General features: G+C 44.8%; 1 protein-coding gene across 3 annotated transcripts in view; it reads left to right on the forward strand.

Annotated features, from left to right (window-relative positions):
• The window catches only part of TDRD12 (tudor domain containing 12), a 104,165-nt gene that overhangs the window by 22,089 nt on the left and 59,230 nt on the right, over window positions 1–22,846 (forward strand). For 2 of the 3 annotated variants that reach the window (XM_070062518.1, XM_070062519.1), the window contains exons 5-8: window positions 1,365–1,420; window positions 2,436–2,521; window positions 13,534–13,720; window positions 22,393–22,490. In XM_070062518.1, the coding sequence (XP_069918619.1) occupies window positions 1,365–1,420; window positions 2,436–2,521; window positions 13,534–13,720; window positions 22,393–22,490 (427 nt within the window). Of the gene's footprint in view, window positions 1–1,364; window positions 1,421–2,435; window positions 2,522–6,046; window positions 6,225–13,533; window positions 13,721–22,392; window positions 22,491–22,846 lie in introns of those variants that run through there. The other variant, XM_070062520.1, reaches the window with a different exon arrangement.

Raw genomic sequence — 22,846 nt, forward strand, 5'->3', positions numbered from 1 at the left:
GTCAGTGCCTGTACACACCCCTGTGCGCCTGGATCTCGCCCTCTGTCGGTGCACTTAGACACCCCTGTGAGCCTGGATCTCGCCCTCTGTGGATGCACTTACATACCCCTGTGAGCCTGGATCCTCCCCTCTGTCCGTGAGGTTAGACACCTCTGTGGGCATGGACTTTCTTAGGAAGAGAACAGGCTCTCTTGTTTGCAGAATTAACTTAGGAGTAGCTGTGGAGGTTCTTTGCCAATCCATATCCCTCTCCTAACCACTTTGAGTCTTTTTCATGGGTGACTATGACCGATGTGGTTATTGGATTTAACTGCCCCCCCCATTTGATCTTTAAAATAACTCTTGGAAGGAATGGATCTTGTGATACAGCCGATTAAGCCACTGCTTGGGGCACCTTTGGTTCCATACTGGAGTACCTGATGTAAGTCCTGGCTGCCCACTTCCAGGACAGCTTCCTGCTAATGCCCTAGGAGACAGCAAATGGTGGATCGAATCCTGAGTACCTGCCACCTGTGAGGGAGACCTGAGTGGAGTTCCGGGCTCCTGGTTTCGGCATGGTCCAGGCCCAGTTGTTGGAGACATTTGGAGAGTGAACCAGTAGATAGAAGATTTCTCTCTCTCTCTTGCCCTCTCTGATGCTCTGCCTTTCAAATAAATAAAAATGAATAAACATTTAAAAAACTAAAGTAACTCTTGAAGTATGGTGGTAGCATATCTGATAGATCCAAACAAGAGAAATGTAAATATATTATTCTGATCTTGACTTTTTATTTTATTTTTATTCCTTCTAAATACTGGTTTCTCCTGATTTTCTACTGCCTATACCTTTTCCTGTGATTTTCTTTCCAAAGCATAGGCAAGATGTAGAAAGGTTAAGTTGATAGAGATCAAATGGGAGGTGGCGAATGGGTGCTCTAGTGGGCAGAGTGAGGACCATAGCAGCCGCTTCCCCACAGCTGCCCCTACACTGTTGGCTTAGCCGACATGTACTGATCCCTCTCTGTGCCAGCCTGTGGAGACGCAGTGATCTCAGAATCGCTGCCCCAGGGAGCTTGTGTTTTGATTTGTCACAGGTAACTGATGTTGCAGCAGGCAGTGCCAGGTGGTGAGCACAGGTCACCTCACTGGGGCCCTGGGATGTGAGTTTGTGTTGGTGCAAGCAGCAGTGTGGAGAGAGGTGTGTCACAGGAAGTAGCTGGGGTCTTTATCCCCACCCAGAGCAGGGCCAGAGCTATGCTGTCTGTTGTGTGCATCGTGTGCTTGATTGGTCATGCAGAAAGAGCCCTGTGTGTGGTTTACAAAGCAAGGTTAGTGTACTAGCCTTGGGGTTTTGTTTAATGAAGTTGCCCTGTTCACTGTTTCAGACCTGCCAAGAAGTGGGACAGTGCCGCTGTTCAGTACTTTCAGAATGTCCTGAAAGGTAAGCCGGTGCGCACTCAGAGCCTGCTTTGAACTGCCGCCGAGGTTGCTCAGCCTTCTGTGGGTGCAGGCTTGGCCAGGTGCCTATCTGGCTGTTTGACCCTCTTGGCAGGTTTCCCTAAGTACCTGCAGCTGCTTCTGCCCAGTACTCAGCACCCCTGCAGCTTTGTAGGTGAACGGGGAGGTCAGTAGCTGACAGCTGATCAGAAGGGGGCCTTTTGTGGGGGGGATGCCTGCACGAGAATAGTGTCCACTGCTTTGCTTGCATAGAAGCTGCAACACTGCAGAGTAAATGGACACGGATGTTATTAGACCAGCAGTTGCTGGAAAGCCTAGCTTTGTTCAGTGAGCGAGATTATAGGAAGTGGGTGTTTGCTATATAATAATCAGTTGCTGATTTAAGATGTGTAAAGTGTCATTGACAACCTGTGTAGTGGCTCTCTTCATTTCATGTCAGTGTCTCTTGTGGCATCTGTCCTGACCCCTGGCAGTCAGAAGCCTAGTGACTCTGTCTGCTTCTTAAGGCTGTAGGCTGTTCAGAAGAGTTAGGGAGTGTGAAATGCCTGTGGGACGGCCTGGTACCTAATTGAGTCCTGCCTCCTCTTCTGAGCTGTCCTGCAACACTGGGGAAAGGAAAACCAAGTGCTCTGATGTTGGAAGGAACTGGAGGTTGGAAGGGTCGCTAGATTTGGAATTTGGGCCCTTGTGAGCTCTCTGGGGCTTCTGGGAAGTGAGCATGGGGGTTTGGATGAGGCCGACCATTGGGAGGACCAAGAAGTACCCTGGAGGGGGAGGCATTTGAAGGGTGGCAGGAGGATGCTGTTGATGGGATAAAGGGCTTACTTATAACACCACTGGCCGAAGAGCCTTTTTCACGGCTCCTAGGAAGACTTTGGTCATTTTGGCACTGGGAACTTTTTCGTGGTTGGCAGAGATTAACAGATGGGAAATAGCCATGATTTTCTCAAGAACGCTTTTAATGTCAGCTGATTTGAGTTTTCTTTTGTGCCATCTAGCAACTACCCAGGTAGAAGCCAAGTTATGTGCTGTGGAAGAAGACACTTTTGAGGTTTACCTTTATGTAACCATAAAAAATGAAAAAGTAAGTTGTATTTTAAATTTTAAATTCTATTTTAAATTCTACTTTAGTAAAACAGTGAATAAATGCCAAGTAAAACAGTGTAATTCATGCAGCATAGAAATCATCTTAATATTTCAAAGTCTTAAGTTAAAAGTAGCCAGGACTGTGTATTTTCTATTGATTATTTTTAAAAAATACTTCATTTTATTTAGTGATGGGCAAAAATTATTATAGTAATAAGTCTGAATTGTTGTTTCCTTATGATTTTTAGAAATGACTCATTTGTGGGCCGGCGCCGCAGCTCACTAGGCTAATCCTCCGCCTTGCGGCGCTGGCACACCGGGTTCTAGTCCCGGTCGGGGCGCCGGATTCTGTCCCGGTTGCCCCTCTTCCAGGCCAGCTCTCTGCTGTGGCCAAGGAGTGCAGTGGAGGATGGCCCAGGTGCTTGGGCCCTGCACCCCATGGGAGACCAGGAAAAGCACCTGGCTCCTGGCTCCTGCCATCGGATCAGCGCAGTGCGCCGGCCGCAGCGCACCGGCCGCGGCGGCCATTGGAGGGTGAACCAACGGCAAAAGGAAGACCTTTCTCTCTGTCTCTCTCTCACTGTCCACTCTGCCTGTCCAAAAAAAGAAAAAAAAAAAAAAAAAAGAAATGACTCATTTGCTACCATGTCAGTTCACTGCTCTCGCCTGCTCTGGGGTTTGTTCACAGTGTATTTTGTGGCCTTTTAAAGGATTCACATAAGCGCAGAGAAGGAGATGGCACACATGAGCCCCTCCTGAAGTACCTGCTGCTGCCCTGGTGCAGTTCTGCACCTGGGTCAGAGCGGCAGGGTGGTGTGGATCCAGGGCCTCCGGGAGCCCACACACAGTGCCTTCCTCATGAATTTAATTTTTTTTAAAATAATTTTGGACTTTCAGAGGAGCTTCAAAAATAGTATGGAGCTATTTGGATGTGGTTTACCTTGTTTTCCTAATGTTAGCGTCGTACAGAGCCGCAGTGCAGTCAAAAACTGGCAGATTAACATGAGTAAATACTGCTAAAGTGTCCTTGGCCCTCACCGGAGTGTTGCAGTGTTCCCACTGGTTTCCTTTTTCTGGTCCAGGGTGTGAGCCAGGCCTCCAGCTTGCCTCCAGTGTCCTGTCTGGTTAGTCTCCCAGAGTCTGGGACAGTTCTTCAGTCTTCCTTCATGGCCTGGACGCTTCTGAAGAGTCCTGGTCAGTTATGCTGCAGAGGAACGTTCAGTTTGACTTGGCCTGATGTTCTCATGATCAGACTGAGGTTGTGCATGTTGGCAGAGAGAGAGAGGTCTTCCATCCACTGGTTCACCCCCCAACTGGCTGCGACGGCTGGAGCTACGCCGATCCAAAGCCAGGAGCCAGGAGCTTCCTCTGGGTTTCACACACAGGTGCAGGAGCCCAGGGACTTGGGCCATTTTCTGCTTTCCCAGGCCATAGCAGAGAGCTGGATCGGAAGTGGGGCAGCTGGGACTAGAACTGGCACCTGTATGCCATGCCAGCACTGCAGGCAGCAGCTTTACCTGCAACACCACAGCGCCAGGCCCTATCAGACATTCTGAATTTGCTACGGTGAGGTTCACTTTTTTCATCATTCCTTCTACAGTTTTAAAACTTTAATTATCTTTTTTTAAAAAGATTTATTTGTCTATTTGAAAGTCAGAGAGAGAAGGAGAGACAGAGAGAGAGAGGTCTTTCATCTACTGGTCCACTGCCCAACCAGCTGAAATGGCCAGAGCTGAGTTGACCTGAAGCCAGGAGCCAGGAACCTTCCCTGGGCCTCCCACATGGGCACAGGGGCCCAAGGACCCGGGCCATCCTCCGGTGCCTTCCCAGGTCATAGCATAGAGCTGGATTGGAAGTGGAGCAGCCAAGATCCAAACTAGCACCACATGGGATGCGGGATGCTGGCACCACAGGCCTAGGCCCTAACCCGTTGAACCACAGCACTGGTCCTTTATTTATCTTTTTTAAAAAAGATTTTCTTGGCCAGCCCCGTGGCTCACTAGGCTAATCCTCTGCCTGCGGCGCCGGCACCCCGGGTTCTAGTCCCAGTCGGGGCGCTGGATTCTGTCCCAGTTGCTCCTCTTCCAGACCAGCTCTCTGTTGTGGCCTGGGAGTGCAGTGGAGGATGGCCTGAGTGCTTGGCCCCTGCACCTGCATGGGAGACCAGGAGGAGGCACCTGGCTCCTGGCTTTGGATTGGAACAGTGCACTGGGTGGCAGGCCGTGGCAGCCCCTTGGGGGGTGAACCAACGGAAAAAGGAAGACCTTTCTCTCTCTCTCTCTCTCTCTCTCTCTCTCTCTCTCTCTCTCACTGTCTCTGTCAAAAATAAATAAATAAAATACAATAAAAATATTTTATTTATTTGAGAGGTAGAGTTATAGACAGAGAAAGACATAGAGAAAGGTCTTCATCTGCTGGTTCACTCCCCAAATGGCTGCAGTGGCAGGAGCTGAGCTGATCTGAAGTCAGAAGCCAGGAGCTTCTTCCAGCTCTCTCACAGGGGTGCAGGGGCCCAAGCACCTGGGCTATCTCTCACTGCTTCCCAAGGCCATAAGCAGAGAGCTGGCTTGGAAGAGGAGCAGCTGGGATGCAAACTGGCCCCATACAGGATGCTGGTGTGGCAGGTGGAGGCTTAGCCTACTGTACACAGCACAGGCCCCTATTGATCTTTCTGTTTCTTTGAAAGGCAGAGAGACAGAGATCCTCAATATCCTGGGTCACTCTCCAAATGCTGTCATTGACTAAGCCTGGGCAGGCCAAAGCAGGGAGCCAGGAACTCAATCTGGGTCTCCCCGTATGGGTTACCAGGACTCAAATTCTGGAATCGTCATCTGCTGGCTCCCAGGGTCTGCATTAGCAGGAAGCTGAATTGAAAGCAGAGCTGGGTTTCAGACCAGGCACTTTGATATGGGATGCAGGCATCCCAAGTGGTGACATAAATAACCACTGTACCAAATGCCTGCCTCTACATTTTTAATGAAAAAACTATCCCTTCTTCCTCACTTACTGATTGTATTCAGCAATTTCTGTTAGTATGGACTTTGGATTATTTGTTTTGTTTGGAGGGTTGTAATCCCCTCAAATTATCATTACCATCTTGCTCAGTTGTCTCAAGTTTGGGTCATTAAGGGCTTCCTTGTGTTCTTCCATTGTGACCCCTCATTGTTTACACACAGTTTTCTGGGGCCCCAAGATCATTTTCCAGACCCAGCTGTATAATCAACCACTTCTTCAAGAAACTCTGGTTCCTTTTGTTAAAAAATGACATTTAGATACCCAGATGAGGGCATAGGTGTGTTTGCTGCTACTGGGATGAAAGAGATTGTCATTCCTCTCAGCAGAAAGAGTTAGGAATACAAACATGTACACACACACTTTATAACTGTGTGTACATGCACACACACATGTCTTTATTGCTAACCTATCTATCTATACTTATGTTAAGGACTCTGATACTTTGATTTCAGTCCAACAACCTAACCCTCCCCTTTCCTTTTTTTTTATACTTATTTATTTGAAACAGAGACAGAGGGAGAGATGCAGAAAAAGAGATTTTCCTTATGCTTGGTTCACTCTCCAAATGGCTGCAATGCCCAGGGCTGGGCCAGGCTGAATCCAGGAGCCAGAAACTCTAACTGGGTCTTTACATGGGTATAAGGGGCAGGTTCAAGCACTTGGACCATCTTCCACTGCCTTCCCAGGTACGTCAGCAGGGAATCGGATTGGAAGCAGAGCAGCAAGGACTTGAGCCAGTGCTCCAGTAGGGGGTGCTGGCATCCACAGATGGTGGCTTAACTCGCTGTACCCCAACACTTGCCACTTTCCTTGTTCTTGACACTTTATTCTAACAGTATACTTACCTGATTCACATAAAGAAATCTCAAATGCCAACATTGCTCTAAGAGATTTGTCTTTAGCCTATTATATACAGCCAAAATACTGTTTTAAAAGTTACTGATGTTAGTGTTTTTCTTTCACAACTTCTTCAATGTTAGTGTTTATTTTGCATTTTGGGTTTCTCACATTCTGGTTGATTTTTATCTGTTATTTTTCATTGTTTATTTTATGCTTTGGTGAAAACAAACAAGCAGAAAACTATCAGATTGTTGATTATGAGGGCCAACCTTGTAAGATGTCTTTGTTTTAAAAAGCCTTTATTGACTGCTTTATTCTTGCTGTTTAAAAATAAGTCTTTCTCACCACATGGGTTGGTGTGCTTATAAGACTTGCCTTGACTGAAGGCTGGGAGGTCTGTGCTTAACTGAGGGAGAACTTAAAATGGATGCATGAGGTCATGATTGCCAGAGAAAGAGGATTAGGGCCAATAATCCTCTTTAGGCTCACAAAGGAAACACCAGCATGTGTCCCAGGGTGTTCTGTTTTTTGGGCTGGCAGCTTTCTTTCAAGATGATTTTAAGATACTTCCATGTTGTTGCGTGTGTCAGTGGTCTCCTGTTGTAGGGATGTGATATGTGTGCATTTATTCCTGCACTTATTGATGGTGTTTGAGTTGTGGCCAGCTTGGGGCTGTTACCAATATTCATGTAAAAGTCTTCCTGTGGACCTGTGCTTTTGTGACTCTTGAGTAAATACCTAGAATATTATTTTGGGTGGGCCGGCACTGTGGCACAGTGGGTAAAGCCATTGCCTATAGTGCTAGCATCCCATATGGGCACCGGTTAGAGTCCTGGGTGCTTCACTTTTAATCCAGCTCTCTGGTATGGTCTCAAAAAGCAGTAGAAGATGGCCCAAGTCCTTTGGGCCCCTGCACCCATGTGGGAGACCTGGAAGAAGTTCCTGGCTCTCGGTTTAGGATTGGTGCAACTCCGGCCATTGCGGCCAGTTGGGGAGTGAACCAGCAGATGGAAGACCCCTCTCTCTCTCTCTCTCTCTCTGCCTCTCTGCCTCTCTGTATGTAACTCTGACTTTCAGATAAATAAATAAATCTTTTAAAAAGAATATTATTTTGTGTAAGTCATGGATAATACTGTAGATATTTAGGAACTGCCAAATTGTTTTCCAAAGTATATCATTTTACATTTCCAAAGGCAATGTATAGGTTCCAATTTCTCTGCTTCCTCTTTGTTTTAAAGATTTATTTATCAGATTAGATTAAGATGGCAGAGTAGAGAGGGAGATTACTGCTCTAGTCCAGGAGAAGATAGTTTTTTAAAAAGTGGGGATAGTGCAGTCTCAGGGAAGAATTAGGGAGAAATCGACAGAGGAAATTCCATGCAAATTAGAGGGACACAGTAGGGAGGGTGTAAATGCCCACAGTTGAGGACCCCAGCACCAAGAGCATCAGCACCAGCTTTGGAGACTGAGGTGAGACTAGACTGCAGCAGCTCAAACCAGTGGTGATAAAGCTACAGGAAAAGCCTAGAGAGAATCTGGCTTGGAGCTCTGTGGAGGATGGCATACCTGCCAAACTAGAGGAGGAAAAGGGGGGAGCATGTTTCTCTCTCTCCAATCACCCTACAACGGCATCCTGCAAGAAGCAAATAGAGAGCAGGCACTATTTTGGACATACATAACAGCTGCGCCAGGTTGTGTCTGCACACAGGACCAGACAAGCAGAGACTTCTGAGTCTGGTGGGGAGAACTAATGGGGGCTGGATGCTCATGACTGTGGGAGGCTTTTATGCCAGGACTGTGAGAACAGATAGGCTGTGTGGGAGGGCTCAAGGTGTGGCTGGGACTTTGGGGAGTCACTGTGGGAGACTCCACATGCTCAGGGCTCCCTGGTTACCTGGTGAAGGACATTGCTGGGGAATCTACTTATACCAAGGCCTGCAAAGATCCTTTGTGTGATCCTAGCTAGTGCCCAGGCACTGGTGTCATTGGAAGAGAGGAGGTGAGCTGAGTCTATGCCAACAGAGCAGAACAAACCTCCCCTCTGATTAAAATAATAATAAAGACTTACCACACCCAACCCAGTGTCACCTAAGATACTCCCTTCAGCCTGGAACAGAGCCCCTGGCCATACCCACCTTGTGCCTCTAGGTATCTGCTGAAAAAAATACTCCACTAATCCACAGAGGCATAGTCCAAAGATAAAAGCCACCACAGCTAAAAACGAAGAAATCAATGAGTTAATCTTAAGAAATGCCAAATAAATGCACCAATTCAAGAAACAAGAATAAGGAAGACAACATGATGCCCTCAGAAGATCATAACACTTCAATACTAGATTGTGAAGATGAAGAGATTGAAGAAATGCCAGAAAGAGAATTAAAAAAAATTGATCGTAGGATTACTTAGAAGTTATCAGAAGCAAATGCACGAACTAATGAAATCCATACATGATGTGAAAGAATATTTATCCCACGAAATTGAGATCTTAAAGCAAGATGAAATTTTGGAAATAAAGAATTGAATGAACAAATAAAAAATGCAGTGGAAAGCCTTAACAACAGAATCGATGAAGCAGAAGAAAGAATATCTGACTTTAGAAGACAAATTGCAGGAAATTATACAGTCATGTCAAAAGTGAGAAGAAATTGGAAAACTAAAAAGCATTGTTGGGAATCTTAAGGATCCTATCAAATGACCCAACATATGGGTTCTAGGAGTTCCTGAAGGTGTGGAAAAAGAGAAAGGATTAGAAGGCCTTTTTGGTGAAATAATAACAGAAAACATCCCCAATTTGGAGAAAGGGACATCCAAGTACAGGAAGCACATAGAGCTAATTAGACATGACCAGAAAAGATCTTCACCATGACACATTGTAATCAAACTCTCCCAAGTAAAACATAAGGAAAAGATTGTAAAATGTACATGAGAGAAATTTCAGAGGATCTCCAATTAGACTCACAGCAACCTTACCATCAGAAACCCTACAGGCTAGGAGAGAAATGATGAGATAAATTCCAAGGCTTAAGAGGAAAAAAAACTGTCAACCCATAATACTGTACCCTGCAAAGCTGTCATTTAAAATGAAGGTGAAATAAAGACCTTCCATAACAGAAATTGAAAGAATTTGTCACCACCTGTCCAGCTTTGCAAAAGATGCTTAAAGATGTGCTACACAAAGAAACACAGAAACATGGGTATAACTGTGAAAGAAGATGAAGGCAGAAAATCTTTCAGTAAAAATACAAAGGAAATCCAAAGGAAACAATAGGAGTATTTATGGGAAAATGGCAGGGTGAAATTTTTGCTTATCAATAGTCACTTTGAATGTAAATGGACTCAACTCTTCAGTTAAAGGGCACAGATTGGCAGAATGTTTTGTATTTGTTGCCTACAAGAAACACATTTCACCAACAAGGATGCATGTGAACTGAAAGTGAAAGATTGGAAAAAGATATTCCATGCTAACAGAACCACAAAAGAGCTGGTATAGCCATCCTAACATCTGACAAAATAGAATTTAACACAGAAGCTGCTAGGAGACAAAGAAGGTCCCTATGTAATGATTAAGGGATCAATTAAACAGGAAGATGAACTGTTAAAAACATATATGCACCTAATTACAGGGCCATTGCTATTTAAAAAAAATGTTAAGGAATCTAAAAGGAGACAATACAGTAATAATGAGGGACTTCAAAACTCCCTTTCAGCAATGGACAGATCACCAGACAGAAAATCAGCAAGGAAACAGTTAATTGACAATATAGACCAAGTGGAACTAACAGATACCCATAGATCTTTTCAACCTACAGTTGCAGAATACACATTATTCTCACCAGTGCATGAACTTTCTCCAGGATTGACCACATGCTAGGCCATAAAGCAAGTCAGCAAATTGAAAAACATTGAAATCATATCATGCATCTTCTCAGACCACAATGCAGAAAAGCTGTAAATCAGCAACTCAGAAATCTCTAGAACATATGCAAACACATGGAGACTGAACAGCATGCTCCTGAATGAACAGTGGGTCATTGAAGAAATCCAGAAAGAGAAATAAAAAAAAAATTTCTGGAGGGGCCATCGCTGTGCTGTAGCATGTAAAGCTGCCGCCAGCAATGCCTGCATCCCATGTGAGTGCTGGTTCAGTCCCAGCTGCTCCAATTCTGATCCAGCTCTCTGCCATGGCTTGGGAAAGCAGCAGAAAGTGGACCAAGTATTTGGGCTCCTGCACCCACGTGGGAGACCCTAAAGAAGCTTCTGGCTCCTGGCTTCAGATTGGCACAGCTCTGGCCATTGCAGCCAACTGGGGAGTGGATCAGCACAGCTCTGGCCATTGTGACCAATTGGGGAGTGGATCAGCACAGCTCTGGCCATTGTGACCAATTGGGGAGTGAATCAGCAGATGGAAGACTCCCTCCTCCCTCCTCTCTCCTCCCTCCTCCCTCCAGCAGATGGAAGACTCCCTCCTCCCTCCTCCCTCTCCCCCCCCCTCCCTGATCTGTGATAATTAACAAAGCACCTAAAAGACAATCAGTTGAAGTGTAATTGACAGGCAGAGAGAGAGAGAGAGTGTCTTACATCTGCTGGTTCACTCCCCAGATGGCCACAATGGCTGGAACTGAACTGATCTGAAGCCAGGAGCTTCTTGCAGGTCTCCCACATGGTTGCAGGGGCCCAAAGACTTGAGCCATCTTCCACTGCTATCCCAGGCCATAGCAGAGAGCTGGATCAGAAGTGGAGCAGCAGGGACTCAAACCAGTGCTCATATAGGATGCCCACACTGTGGGCCACAACTTTACCTCCTATGCCACATCGCCAGCCCCTAAGCTTACTTTTTTTTTTTTTTTTTTTTTTTTTTGGACAGGCAGAGTGGACAGTGAGAGAGAGACAGAGAGAAAGGTCTTCCTTTCGCCGTTGGTTCACCCTCCAATGGCCGCTGTGGCTGGCGCATCGCGCTGATCCGAAGGCAGGAGCCAGGTGCTTCTCCTGGTCTCCTATGCTGGTGCAGGGCCCAAGCACTTGGGCCATCCTCCACTGCACTCCCTGGCCACAGCAGAGATCTGGCCTGGAAGAGGGGCAACCGGGACAGAATCTAGCGCCCCGACCGGGACTAGAACCTGGTGTGCCGGTGCCACTAGGCGGAAGATTAGCCTATTGAGCCACGGCGCCGGCCCTAAGCTTACTTCTTTTTTTTTTTTTTATCTTTTATTTAATGAATATAAATTTCCAAAGTACGACTCGTGGGTTACAATGGCTTTCCCCCCCATACCGTCCCTCCCACCCACAACCCTCCCCTTTCCCACTCCCTCTCCCCTTCCATTCACATCAAGATTCATTTTCGATTATCTTATTATACAGAAGATCAGCTCCTAAGCTTACTTCTAAGGGTACAGTTTAAAAACTTGCCATGGGACCCCAAATCCCCTTAAGCTTGGTGATAAAAATACCATCTTAAATGTTAAAGTGATTGGATACAATTTAACTGTCTCGTAATAATAATAGATGAAATTAATAAGGAGTAAATGCTCCAACATGAGAAGCAGTCCACACAGCAGACTGATTGAATGACAGTCACTTTAAGTAGCATTCTGACCTCAGAATCAGCCTTTAAGGCATTCTGGTCTGGCTGAAAAGCCCACAGGAGCATTTCAGGCATGGAAAGCCGAGACACTGTGGCAAAAATGTCCTACGTGAAGGACCTCGGTAGGTCAGATCCCAGTGGAAAGAAGTAGTTATCAAAGAAAGAGGTACTTTTCTATGAAGGGAGGAGAGAACTCCTTTGCTGATGGCCTTGTCTAAATACTGATGGAGTTTGTGGATTCAACAGGCTCCAAAGCCTAGGCAGCTCATGTCAAGAGCCTTGGGTGATCACTGATGTTATACATAAGAGTGTTAATTGTTAAATTAACTACAGGAATCACTGTGCACTAACTTCCCATGCAGGACCTCTGTCCTCAAAGAGTTATAATTATGTCTGAGTGCTCACAAGAGACATATCATTCTTGGGTGCTTTTTTAAAGTTACTAAATTTCTAAAAATAAAATGAAATTAACTTCAAGATACGAAGACTTTGAAAAAGCCCTTGTCTGGACTGTTGAGGAACAGTTTTTGTTTTGTTGTGGTTGTTCCAATTGTTGAACTCTTTACTTAATACAGAGTTGATCTTCTGTGCATAAAGTTAATCAAACTGGATTTCAGTGGAGAATGGGACTGGTAATGAAAGAGGGAGGAGGAGGAGATTTATTTATGTATTTGAGAGGAAGAGTAGTAGAGAGGGAGAGAGATCCTCCACTGATTCACTCCACCAAATGGTTACAACAGTCAGGACTGGGCCAAGCTGATGCCAGCAACCTGGAACTTTGTCCAGGTCTCTTACATGGGTGGCAGGGACATGAGCTCTTGGGTCATCCTCTGCTGCCTTCCCCGGCACATTAGCAGGAAGCTGGTTTGGAAGCGGAGGAGCCAGGACTTGAGCTGGCACTCTGATACAGGATGCCACAGTGCTTAATCCACTGCACAGCGACGACTGCCCCTCTCCACTTCCTTTCTGATGCTCTGTGCTTGTTCTGAAAGATGAGTAGTGGTGGCTCCCAGGGGTTTAAGTTTGCCGTTCCCCAAAAACAAAAAATGTTTTCACATCCTTTTTTGCCATCCTCTGTCGTCTTCAGTGACATTGAGACCTTTTGCCCGTTTTTAATTGGGTAGTTCTCTTTTCATTGAGTTTCAGAGAGATACATGTTCTCTCTGTATTTATTCTAGGTACATGTCTATTCAGGCACCTGGCTTTAAAATGTTTTGCCCCATCTTGTCACTGTCTTTGGAAGAGCAGAGTTTTCGGTTTGATCAAATCTCATTTGTCAGTCTTCCTTTTATGGTTAATGCTTTGTCCTTGTTTTCCCACCAGATCTCTGCCTGGCTGGGTGGTGTTGGTTCTCTAGTGCCTTTTCGAGGATTGTATTTCACACAGATCATTGCTGTTTTCTTAGCAGGAGGATCGGTGAGAAGTATTCAGTTCACCATTACCACAACAGAAGTCCTGAGATCAGCTTTTACCATGTTGTGTTCTGTAAAGTCCTCTTGAGTTGAGTCTGAAATGCTTTCTTCAGTCATGTGACCATCCTGTCTTACCCTTCATGAAATGTGTCGCATCTGCAGGTTTGTGTTAATGACGACCTGGTTGCAAAGAATTTTGCTTGTTATGTGTCACCCATGGAGAAGCAGCAGCTGGATTCTGTAGAGAAACCAAGATTAAATATGAACTCAGCCTCCTCCAAGAAACTCAACCCAGCTCTTACTCTTTGGCCAATGTTTTTGCAAGGAAAATATTTCCAAAGAATGGAAGGTGAGTGAATTCTCTGACCAACTTGTATTTCTCTCAGATTGTTCACGACCTTACTGTATTGATAGGAGTTATTGTGCCAACTTTTCCCCATGTGGAGACAAAGACTTGGACTGTTTAAAGTTTAATCCTGATGAGTCTGAGATAGGTTTTAAGGTCCTGAAACTGCTACAGTTTGTTTACGTGAGACCAGGACGAAACAATTCTGGTTTCTTGTTAACATTATGTTTTCAGAAGTCCAGATGTCTGCAGCTTAAAGTTATTTGCAAAGTAAGTTTTTGAATAAGTTTTAAACACACTTTAAAAAAAAATATTTATTTATTTGAAAGGCAGAGTGATGGAGAAGGAGAGTTGAAAAAGATCTTCTGGGGCCGGCGCTGTGGTGTAGTGAGTAAAGCCGCCACCTGCAGTGCCAGCATCCCATATGGGTGCCAGTTCAAGTCCCGGCAGCTCCTCTTCCAATCCAGCTCTCTGCTGTGGCCTGGGAAAGCAGTAGAGGATGGCCCAAGTCCTTGGGCCCCTGCACCCACGTGGGAAGACCCGGAGGAGGCTCCTGGCTTCATTCGGATAGCACAGCTCCAGCCATTGCTGCCATTTGGGGAGTGAGCCAGCGATTGGAAGGCCTCTCTCTCTCTCTGCCTCTCCTTCTCTCTCTGTGTAACTCTTTCAAATAAATAAAATAAATCTTAAAAAAGTAAATAAAAAGTAAAGAGATCTTCCATTCACTGGTTCACTTCCCAAATGGCCACAACAATCAGAGCTGGGCCGGGCCAAAATCAGGAACCTGGAACTCCATCAGGGTCTCCCATGTGGATGGCAGTCTTAGCCTGTACCTCACAGCAATCAATTTATTAGATGAACATCTTTAACTTTGCTCAAATATTCATCAGTTCTAAGGAAATTGCAACCTCGAAATTGCAATCTGTTTTAGCTGTGAAACTCAATTTGAGGAAAATCCACTTTTCAGTGACTTTAAATCAGCAAAAGGAATATCCTTTGGATAGTGAGTCAACAGATAGAAGATCTCTCTCTTTGTCTCTCTTTGTTCCCTGTACTCTGCCTTTCAAATAAACAAAACGTCTAAAACTGGGGGCAGTGTTGTGGTGTAGTGGAGTGGGTTGAGTGGCTGCTTGTGACACAGAGTGCCAATTCAAGTCTTGGTGATCCAGCTTCCTGCTAATGCATATGAGAAGGCAGCACAAGATGGCCCAATTGTTTGGGCCCCTGCACCCATGTGGGAAACTCGGAAAAGCCTCCTGGTTCCTGGCTTCGGATCGGCCCAGCTCTGGCTGTTGGAGCCATTTGCAGAGTGAACCAGCAGATGGAAGACTTTTCTCTGTCTCTTCTTCTGTCTGTAATTCTACCTCTCAAATAAATCTTTTTTTAAAGAGTTATTTATTTAAAATGTATTTTTCTATAAGGTATGAAGAAGTGGCAGTTGTAGACTGTGGAAATGATTTTTTAAATGTCACTCACATTCCTGTCCCCACCCAGGTATTTTGTTCTTTAAAGCACCAATAAGAACAGAAATCATGTAATTTGGAGTTTTATTTCAAGCTTTAATCCTAAAATTTGTTCTTTTGATCAGATTCTCATGGTTTAAATTTGCTGACACATTCTCTGCAGCATACGAGGTGCAAGGATGTTGTTGGTGACCTGGAGCCAACTGCTGCCGTCGGGAGCTGTTCCCCGGTCCTTCCTGATGCCTTACCTGACTGCGCGCCGTGTCCTTCAGCCTTGCCTTGGGCTGTTCATCCCGTCCCGTCCTGCCAGACGACGCAGGGTTTCCCTTGGCCCTGTTCCTGATGGAGTTCACTGTATCACTGAGGAAGGTGGAGCCCGCCGGGCTTCTCCACTGAAAGCTGTGCTCTTGCCCATTGTGAGGGCTTTGCAGACAGGTGCTGGGAAACCATGTAAAGACTTCTGTCCCTTGTATTTGCTCATGTATTCATGAGCGTATTAATGTGGATTCCTATCTGTAACAGAAATCAGCAGCTCTTCTAAATTGCCCTTGCTTCCTTTCATAGGGAATGGCATTTTTCAGCCAAAATCTGGGAGCCAGGTGTGGTTGTTAGGGTACCATTGCTCTGAGGCACTCCTGTGGACAGAAGCAAGGATATGTATGTCTTTGGCGTGTGTGTACATCTGTACATCTATTATCTTTTCTATGTATTGAAAATCAGGAGTTGGGGCCGGCGCTGTGACACAGCGGGTTAAAGCCCTGGCCTGAAGCGCCAGCATCCCATATGGGCGCCGGTTCAAGACCCGGCTGCTCCACTTCCGATCCAGCTTCTGCTATGGTCTGGGATAGCAGTAGAAGATGGCCAAAGTCCTCGGGCCCCTGCACCCATGTGGGAAACCTGGAAGAAGCTCCTGTTTCCTGGCTTCAGATTGGTGCAGCTCCGGCCATTGCGGCCAATTGGGGAGTGAACCATTGGATGGAAGACCTCTCTCTGTCTCTCTCTAACTGTTTTAAATAAATAAATAAATCTTAAAAAGAAAATCAGGAGTTGATGTGTATGTGTGTCCATACACACACATATTTATATCTGTCTCTTTTGGTGTCATTAGAAGTTAACTTTTTTAAAAAAAATTATTTATTGAAAAGGCAGAGTTACAGAGAGAAGAAGAGAGAACAAGTGACATCTTCATCTGCTGGTTCATGCCCTAAATGGCTGCAGTAGCCAGGCCTGGGCCAGGCCAAAGCCCGGAGCCCAGAGCTCCATCTGGGTCTCATGTGTTTTTCAAGGGCCCAGGTACTTGGGCCATGGTCAGCTGCTTTCCCAGGAGCACTAGCAGGGAACTGGATCAGAAGTGGGGCAGCTGGGACTCAAACTGGCACTCATAGGGAGTGCTGTCATCACAGGCAGCAGCTTAGCCTGCTGTGCCACAGTGGCCCTGATGTTAGTAACATGTTTGACGGATTTTTTTTCCTCCTTTCCTTCTGTAGATTAGTGTTTCTTCATCTCTCATCCTTTTCTCTTAGCCTTCTTTTTTCTTTTGAAAAATTATTTATTTGAGAGGCAGAGAGAACACTTGCATTTGCTGTTTCACATCCCAGAATGCCTGGGCTGGACTGGGGTTGAAGCTGGGAGCCTGGGATGCTATCCGAGTCTTCTAAGTGGGAGGCAGGAATCAGATTACTGGAGCTGTCACCGCTGCCTCCCAGAGTCAGCATTAGCAGGAGGCTGGAGCCAGAGCCAGAGCCAGGTGACCTAGGTGTGCTGACATGGATGTGTGTGTCTCAACTGCTAGGTTAAGTGCCCACCAAGCTCCTTTTTTTCTATTTTGTATTTACTTTTACTTTAAATGAACTGATTTCTGAGAGGTTTTCTTAATTTTTTGAATGTCATCCTCTTTGTTTCCAGTCTAGTATTTATCTTTTGAGTTTTCAGTTTAAAGACTTTTTATTGCCTAATTTTTTTTGTTTGTTTGCCTGCCTTTTTATATCCAACTGTTTTGTTCCATGAATACTATTTCTTATTCTCGCTGGTGTTCTAAATAGTTTTACAGACTTTTACATCTTTTTAAAAATCCTTTCAGACCGTTATTTTATTTCAGGCCTGAATCTCCCTTCCCACGCTTTGTTTCTTGATTGCCATGTATTGATGGCACTGCACTACTTTGTGCTTTTTGTTTGAAGGCTGATCTTGTGTGGACATTTTCTCTTTGTGAATTTCAACTACTACCTCTACTCCAGCTCCAGATTGGAGTTTGTGTTCTCAGCTGAGATGCTGCACCCCCAAACAGGTAGTATAATTCTAGACCCCAGCTACGCATGCCTGGCCTGCACAGTACCTTAGAGAAGGATCAGACCAGAATGCGGTATCAGCTCACATTGCCGTGTTAGCTCTTTGTTTCAGTAGTTTAGTGTCTAATGGCTGGTTTTCTTATTAGTACTTACAGTGAACACTGCTGGAACTGCCTCTGGAGGTTCCTAGGAGATGATGTGGGGTTGGATTCCCTTCCTTGGAAGTCATGCCTCAATTTTTACAACCTGTAAATACCCAGCTTGATTATCTGTAGTATTCACTAAATGATTGTTTTCACTTCTCAAAATCAGATTTAGGCTTAGCTGATGAAGATTTATTTAAGATTTATTTATTTATCTGAAAGGCAGAGTTACAGAGAGGCAGAGGGAGAGAGACAGGTGTTCCATCTGCTGGTTCAGTCCCCAGAGGGCTGCAATTCCAGGAGCTGAGCCTCTTCCTGGTCTCCCACATGGGTGCAGGGGCTCAAAGACTTGGACTATCTTCTGCTTTCCCAGGCCATAGCAGAGAGCTGGATCAGAAGTGGAGCAGCCAGGACTTGAACCGATGCCCAAATCGGATGCCAGCACTGCAGGTGGTGGCTTTACACCACAGCGCCAATCCATGATGAAGATATTTGAAAGAGAGTGCTTTAGAATTTTTTATACCTCCTGGGTTATTCAGATTCAGCTTGTTTACTTTCATCTTAAAATTTTTTTAAATTTATTTTAAGGTATAGGGAGAGAGAATTTCTATCTGCTAGCTTACATCCCAAACACCCACAGTGGCCAAGGATGAGCCAGGCTGAAGCTGAGAACCAGGAACACAACCCAGGTCTCCCGTGTAGGTGGCAGGTACCCAGTTACTTGAGACATCCCCACTGCCTTCTGGGGTCTGCATTAGGAAGAAGCTGCAATGAGAAGCTGTAGCCAGGAATCAAGTCCAGGTGCTCCTGTGTGGGATGTGGGTCTCATAACCACTAGGACAAATGCAGGTGCCCATCATCCTGTTTTCTGGTAGCTTCTGTGTCTTTTTTTTTAAGATTTATTTTATTTATGAAAGAGTTACAGAGAGAGGAAGAGCCAGAGAGAGAGATTTTCCATCCACTGATTCACTCCCCAAATGACTGTGATGGCCAGAGCTGAGCTGAGCTGAAGCCAGGAGTCAGGAGTTTTTTCTGATCTCCCATGCAGGTGCAGGGGCCCAGGGACTTGTGCCATCTTGTACTGCTTTCCCAGGCCATAGCAGAGAGCTGAATTGGAAGAGGAGCAGCCTGGACTAGAACTGGTGCCCATATGGGATGCTAGCACTGCAGGCCGGGCCTTTAGCTCACTGCACTACAGCGATCAATGGCCCTCTGTGTCTGTTGCATGATAAAGTGAGATGCACAGGACAGAGCTGGTGTAGCAGAGAGATGGCTGTATATCAGAGGACAAGGAACTAGAGTCGTATTTGAGGAAGAGTAGGGCAGAGAAGGTACAATGGGTCCTTCAGAGCTCATGTAGTGCAGGTATCTATTGTTCTGTGTACCCCTAAAAGAAGTGATGTGCATAGTTGTGAACCTGAACTTGGCTGAAACTGACTTACAGTCAGTATTCCAGTTACAACAAATCTCCCCATTTTATAATGCTCTGGATTCTGTGATCAGGACCTCAGAGTGGCCCCCAGGAGTGTTTGTCACTGTTTCTCAGTGTCTTGGGCCTCAGCTGGAAAGACATAGAGGCTGATGGTAACCAAACACTGGGATTCACCTGAAGACTGTGTAGTCAGGTTCTGGCAGTTGATGCTGGCTTTGGGCTGGAACCTCAGCTGAGGCTGTTGTCTGACCTGTAGCAGCCTTGTGTTGCTTGGGCACCTCCCAACCTGGTGGCTCGGTTTCAACAGTGAGTGTCCAAGAGAGCAAGTCTTGTTGTGATCTAGCCTTAGAGTCATGCAGCATCACTCCCATGTCTTTGATGAACCCACTCAGGTTCATGGGAAAGTAAAATACTCGTAGATCCCATCTTGCTATGGGAGTCAAAGTCGCATTGTAATTATGTGTTGGGAGATAAGACTGTTGCCTTCTTTGGAAAAGATCTCTGCTAAGTTGGGAAAATAAATTATGTTTCATTTTTCATTAAACTGATAGGGGAATTTTTAGAACCTTTTTCTTAACAGTCAGGGTTGACACAAAAATTTTTTTTTAACTTTTATTTAATGAATATAAATTTCCAAAGTACAGCTTATGGATTACAATGGCTTCCCCCCCATAACGTCCCTCCCACCTGCAACCCTCCCCTTTCCCACTCCCTCTCCCCTTCCATTCACATCAAGATTCATTTTCGATTCTCTTTATATACAGAAGATCAGTTTAGCATACATTAAGTAAAGATTTCAACAGTTTGCTCCCACACAGAAACATAAAGTGAAAAATAATAGATGATTTTTTAAATGATGATGAAATCAGATCAGACCTATTGTCATGTTTCATCCCAGTGAGAGTCAAGTTGGGAATTGATAATTTCTTCTTTTTTTTTTTTTTTACAGATCAGTTTAGTATACATTAAGTAAAGATTTCAACAGTTTGCACCCCCATAGAAACACAAAGTGAAATATACTGTTTGAGTACTTGTTATAGCATTAAGTCTCATTAAGGACAGAGATCCTACATGAGGAGTAAGTGCACAGTGACTCCTGTTGTTGACTTTACAAATTGACACTCCTGTTTATGGCATCAGTAATCTCCCTATGCTCCAGTCATGAGTTTCCAAGGCTATGGAAGCCTTTTGAGTTCTCCGACTCTTATCTTGTTTAGACAAGGTCATAATCAAAAGTGGAGGTTCTCTCCTCCCTTCAGAGAAAGGTACCTCCTTCTTTGAAGACCTGTTCTTTCCACTGGGATCTCACAGAGATCTTTCATTTAGGTTTTTTTTTTTTTTTTTTTTTTTTTGCCAGAGTGTCTTGGCTTTCCATGCCTGAAATACTCTCGTGGGCTTTTCAGCCAGATCAGAATGCCTTTAGGGCTGATTCTGAGGCCAGAGTGCTGTTTAGGACATCTGCCATTCTATGAGTCTGCTGAGTATCTCGCTTCCCATGTTGGATCACTCTCCCCTTTATTTATTCTATCGGTTAGTGTTAGCAGGTACTAGACTTGTTTATGTGCTCCCTTTGACTCTTAGTCCTTTCATTATGATCAATTGAACTGAAATTGATCACTTGAACTAGTGAGATGGCATTGGTACATGCCACCTTGATGGGATTGAATTGGAATCCCCTGGTATGTTTCTAACTCTACCATTTGGGGCAAGTCAGCTTGAGCATGTCCCAAATTGTACATCTCTTCCCTCTCTTATTCCCACTCTTATATTTAACAGGGATCACATTTCAGTTAAATTTCAACACTTAAGAATCACTGTGTATTAATTACAGAATTAAACCAGTCATATTAAGTAGAACAGACAAAAAAATACTAAGAGGGATAACATATTAAGTTGTTCATTAACAGTCAGGGCTATGCTGATCAAGTCACCGTTTCTCATAGTGTCCATTTCACTTCAGGAGGTTTCCTTTTTGGTGTTCAGTCAGTTGTCACCGATCAGGGAGAACATATGATATTTGTCCCTTTGGGACTGGCTTATTTCACTCAGCATGATGTGTTCCAGATTCCTCCATTTTGTTGCAAAGGACCGAATTTCATTGTTTTTTACTGCAGTATAGTATTCTAAAGAGTGCATATCCCATAATTTCTTTATCCAGTCTACCGTTGATGGGCATTTAGGTTGGTTCCAGGTCTTGGCTATTGTGAATTGATCTGCAATAAACATTAGGGTGCAGACCGCTTTTGTGTTTGCCAATTTAAATTCCTCTGGGTAAATTCCAAGGAGTGGGATGGCTGGGTCGAACAGTAGGGTTATCTTCAGGTTTCTGAGGAATTTCCAGACTGACTTCCATAGTGGCTTGACCAGTTTGCATTCCCACCAACAGTGGGTTAGTGTCCCTTTTTCCCCACATCCTCGCCAGCATCTGTTGTTGGTAGATTTCTGTATGTGGGCCATTCTAACCGGGGTGAGGTGAAACCTCATTGTGGTTTTGATTTGCATTTCCCTGATTGCTAGTGACCTTGAACATTTTTTCATGTGCCTGTTGGCCATTTGGATTTCCTCTTTTGAAAAATGTCTATTGAGGTCCTTGGCCCATCTCTTAAGTGGGTTGTTGGTTTCGTTGTTGTGGAGTTTCTTGATCTCTTTGTAGATTCTGGTTATTAACCTTTATCTGTTGCATAGTTTGCAAATATTTTTTCCCATTCTGTCGGTTGTCTCTTCACTCTCCTGACTGTTTCTTTTGCAGTACAGAAATTTCTCAATTTGATGCAATCCCAGTAGTTGATTTTGGCTTTGACTGCCTGTGCCTCCCGGGTCTTTTCCAGAAACTCTTTGCTTGTGCCAATATCTTGAAGGGTTTCTCCAATGTTCTCTAATAACTTGATGGTGTCAGGTCGTAGATTTAGGTCTTTAATCCATGTTGAGTGGATTTTTGTGTAAGGTGTAAGGTAGGGGTCTTGCTTCATGCTTCTGCACGTGGAAATCCAGTTTTCCCAGCACCATTTAGTGAATAGACTGTCCTTGCTCCAGGAATTGGTTTTAGATCCTTGATCAAATATAAGTTGGCTGTAGATGTTTGGGTTGATTTCTGGTGTTTCAATTCTGTTCCATTGGTCTATCCGTCTGTTTCTGTACCAGTACCATGCTGTTTTGATTACAACTGCCCTGTAGTATGTCCTGAAATCTGGTATTGTGACACAAGATTTTAAATTCCATGTAAAGTCCTATTTTGTATTTTCCTGTATTAAGATTTCATAATGGTGTTTATTTTTATTAATTTTTTGGTATCCTTTCTATCAATAACACCTTTCAAAGTAGCTTTTTTATCACTGTTTTTCTTTTTCAGATAAAGATGTGAATTGTAATATGGATTCATTGAGAGATTCACCTAAAAAGAAATCTGAAAAGAAACAGCAGTGCCTCTCTTTAAAAGATGAAAATAAGGTTGTATTTTCCTTTAAAGATTTATTTATTTATTTGAAAGTCAATGTTACACAGAAGGAGACGCAGAGAGAGAGAGAGAGAGAGAAAGAGGGAGGTCTTCCACCTGCTGGTTTACTCCCCAGCTGGCCGCAGTGGCTGGAGCTGGGCTGATCTGAAGCCAGGAACCAGGAGCTTTTTCTGGGTCTCCCACGTGGGTGCAGGGGCCCAAGGACTTGGGCCATCTTCTACTGTTTTCCCAGGCCATAGCAGAGAGCTGGATCAGAAGTGGAGCAGCTGTGACTCGAACTGGCACCCATATGGGATGCCGGTACTGCAGGCGGCAGCTTAACCCGCTACACCACAGTGCTGGCCCAATA

This window comes from Oryctolagus cuniculus, chromosome 18 (assembly GCF_964237555.1).
Source record: "Oryctolagus cuniculus chromosome 18, mOryCun1.1, whole genome shotgun sequence".
Lineage (NCBI taxonomy): Eukaryota > Metazoa > Chordata > Mammalia > Lagomorpha > Leporidae > Oryctolagus > Oryctolagus cuniculus.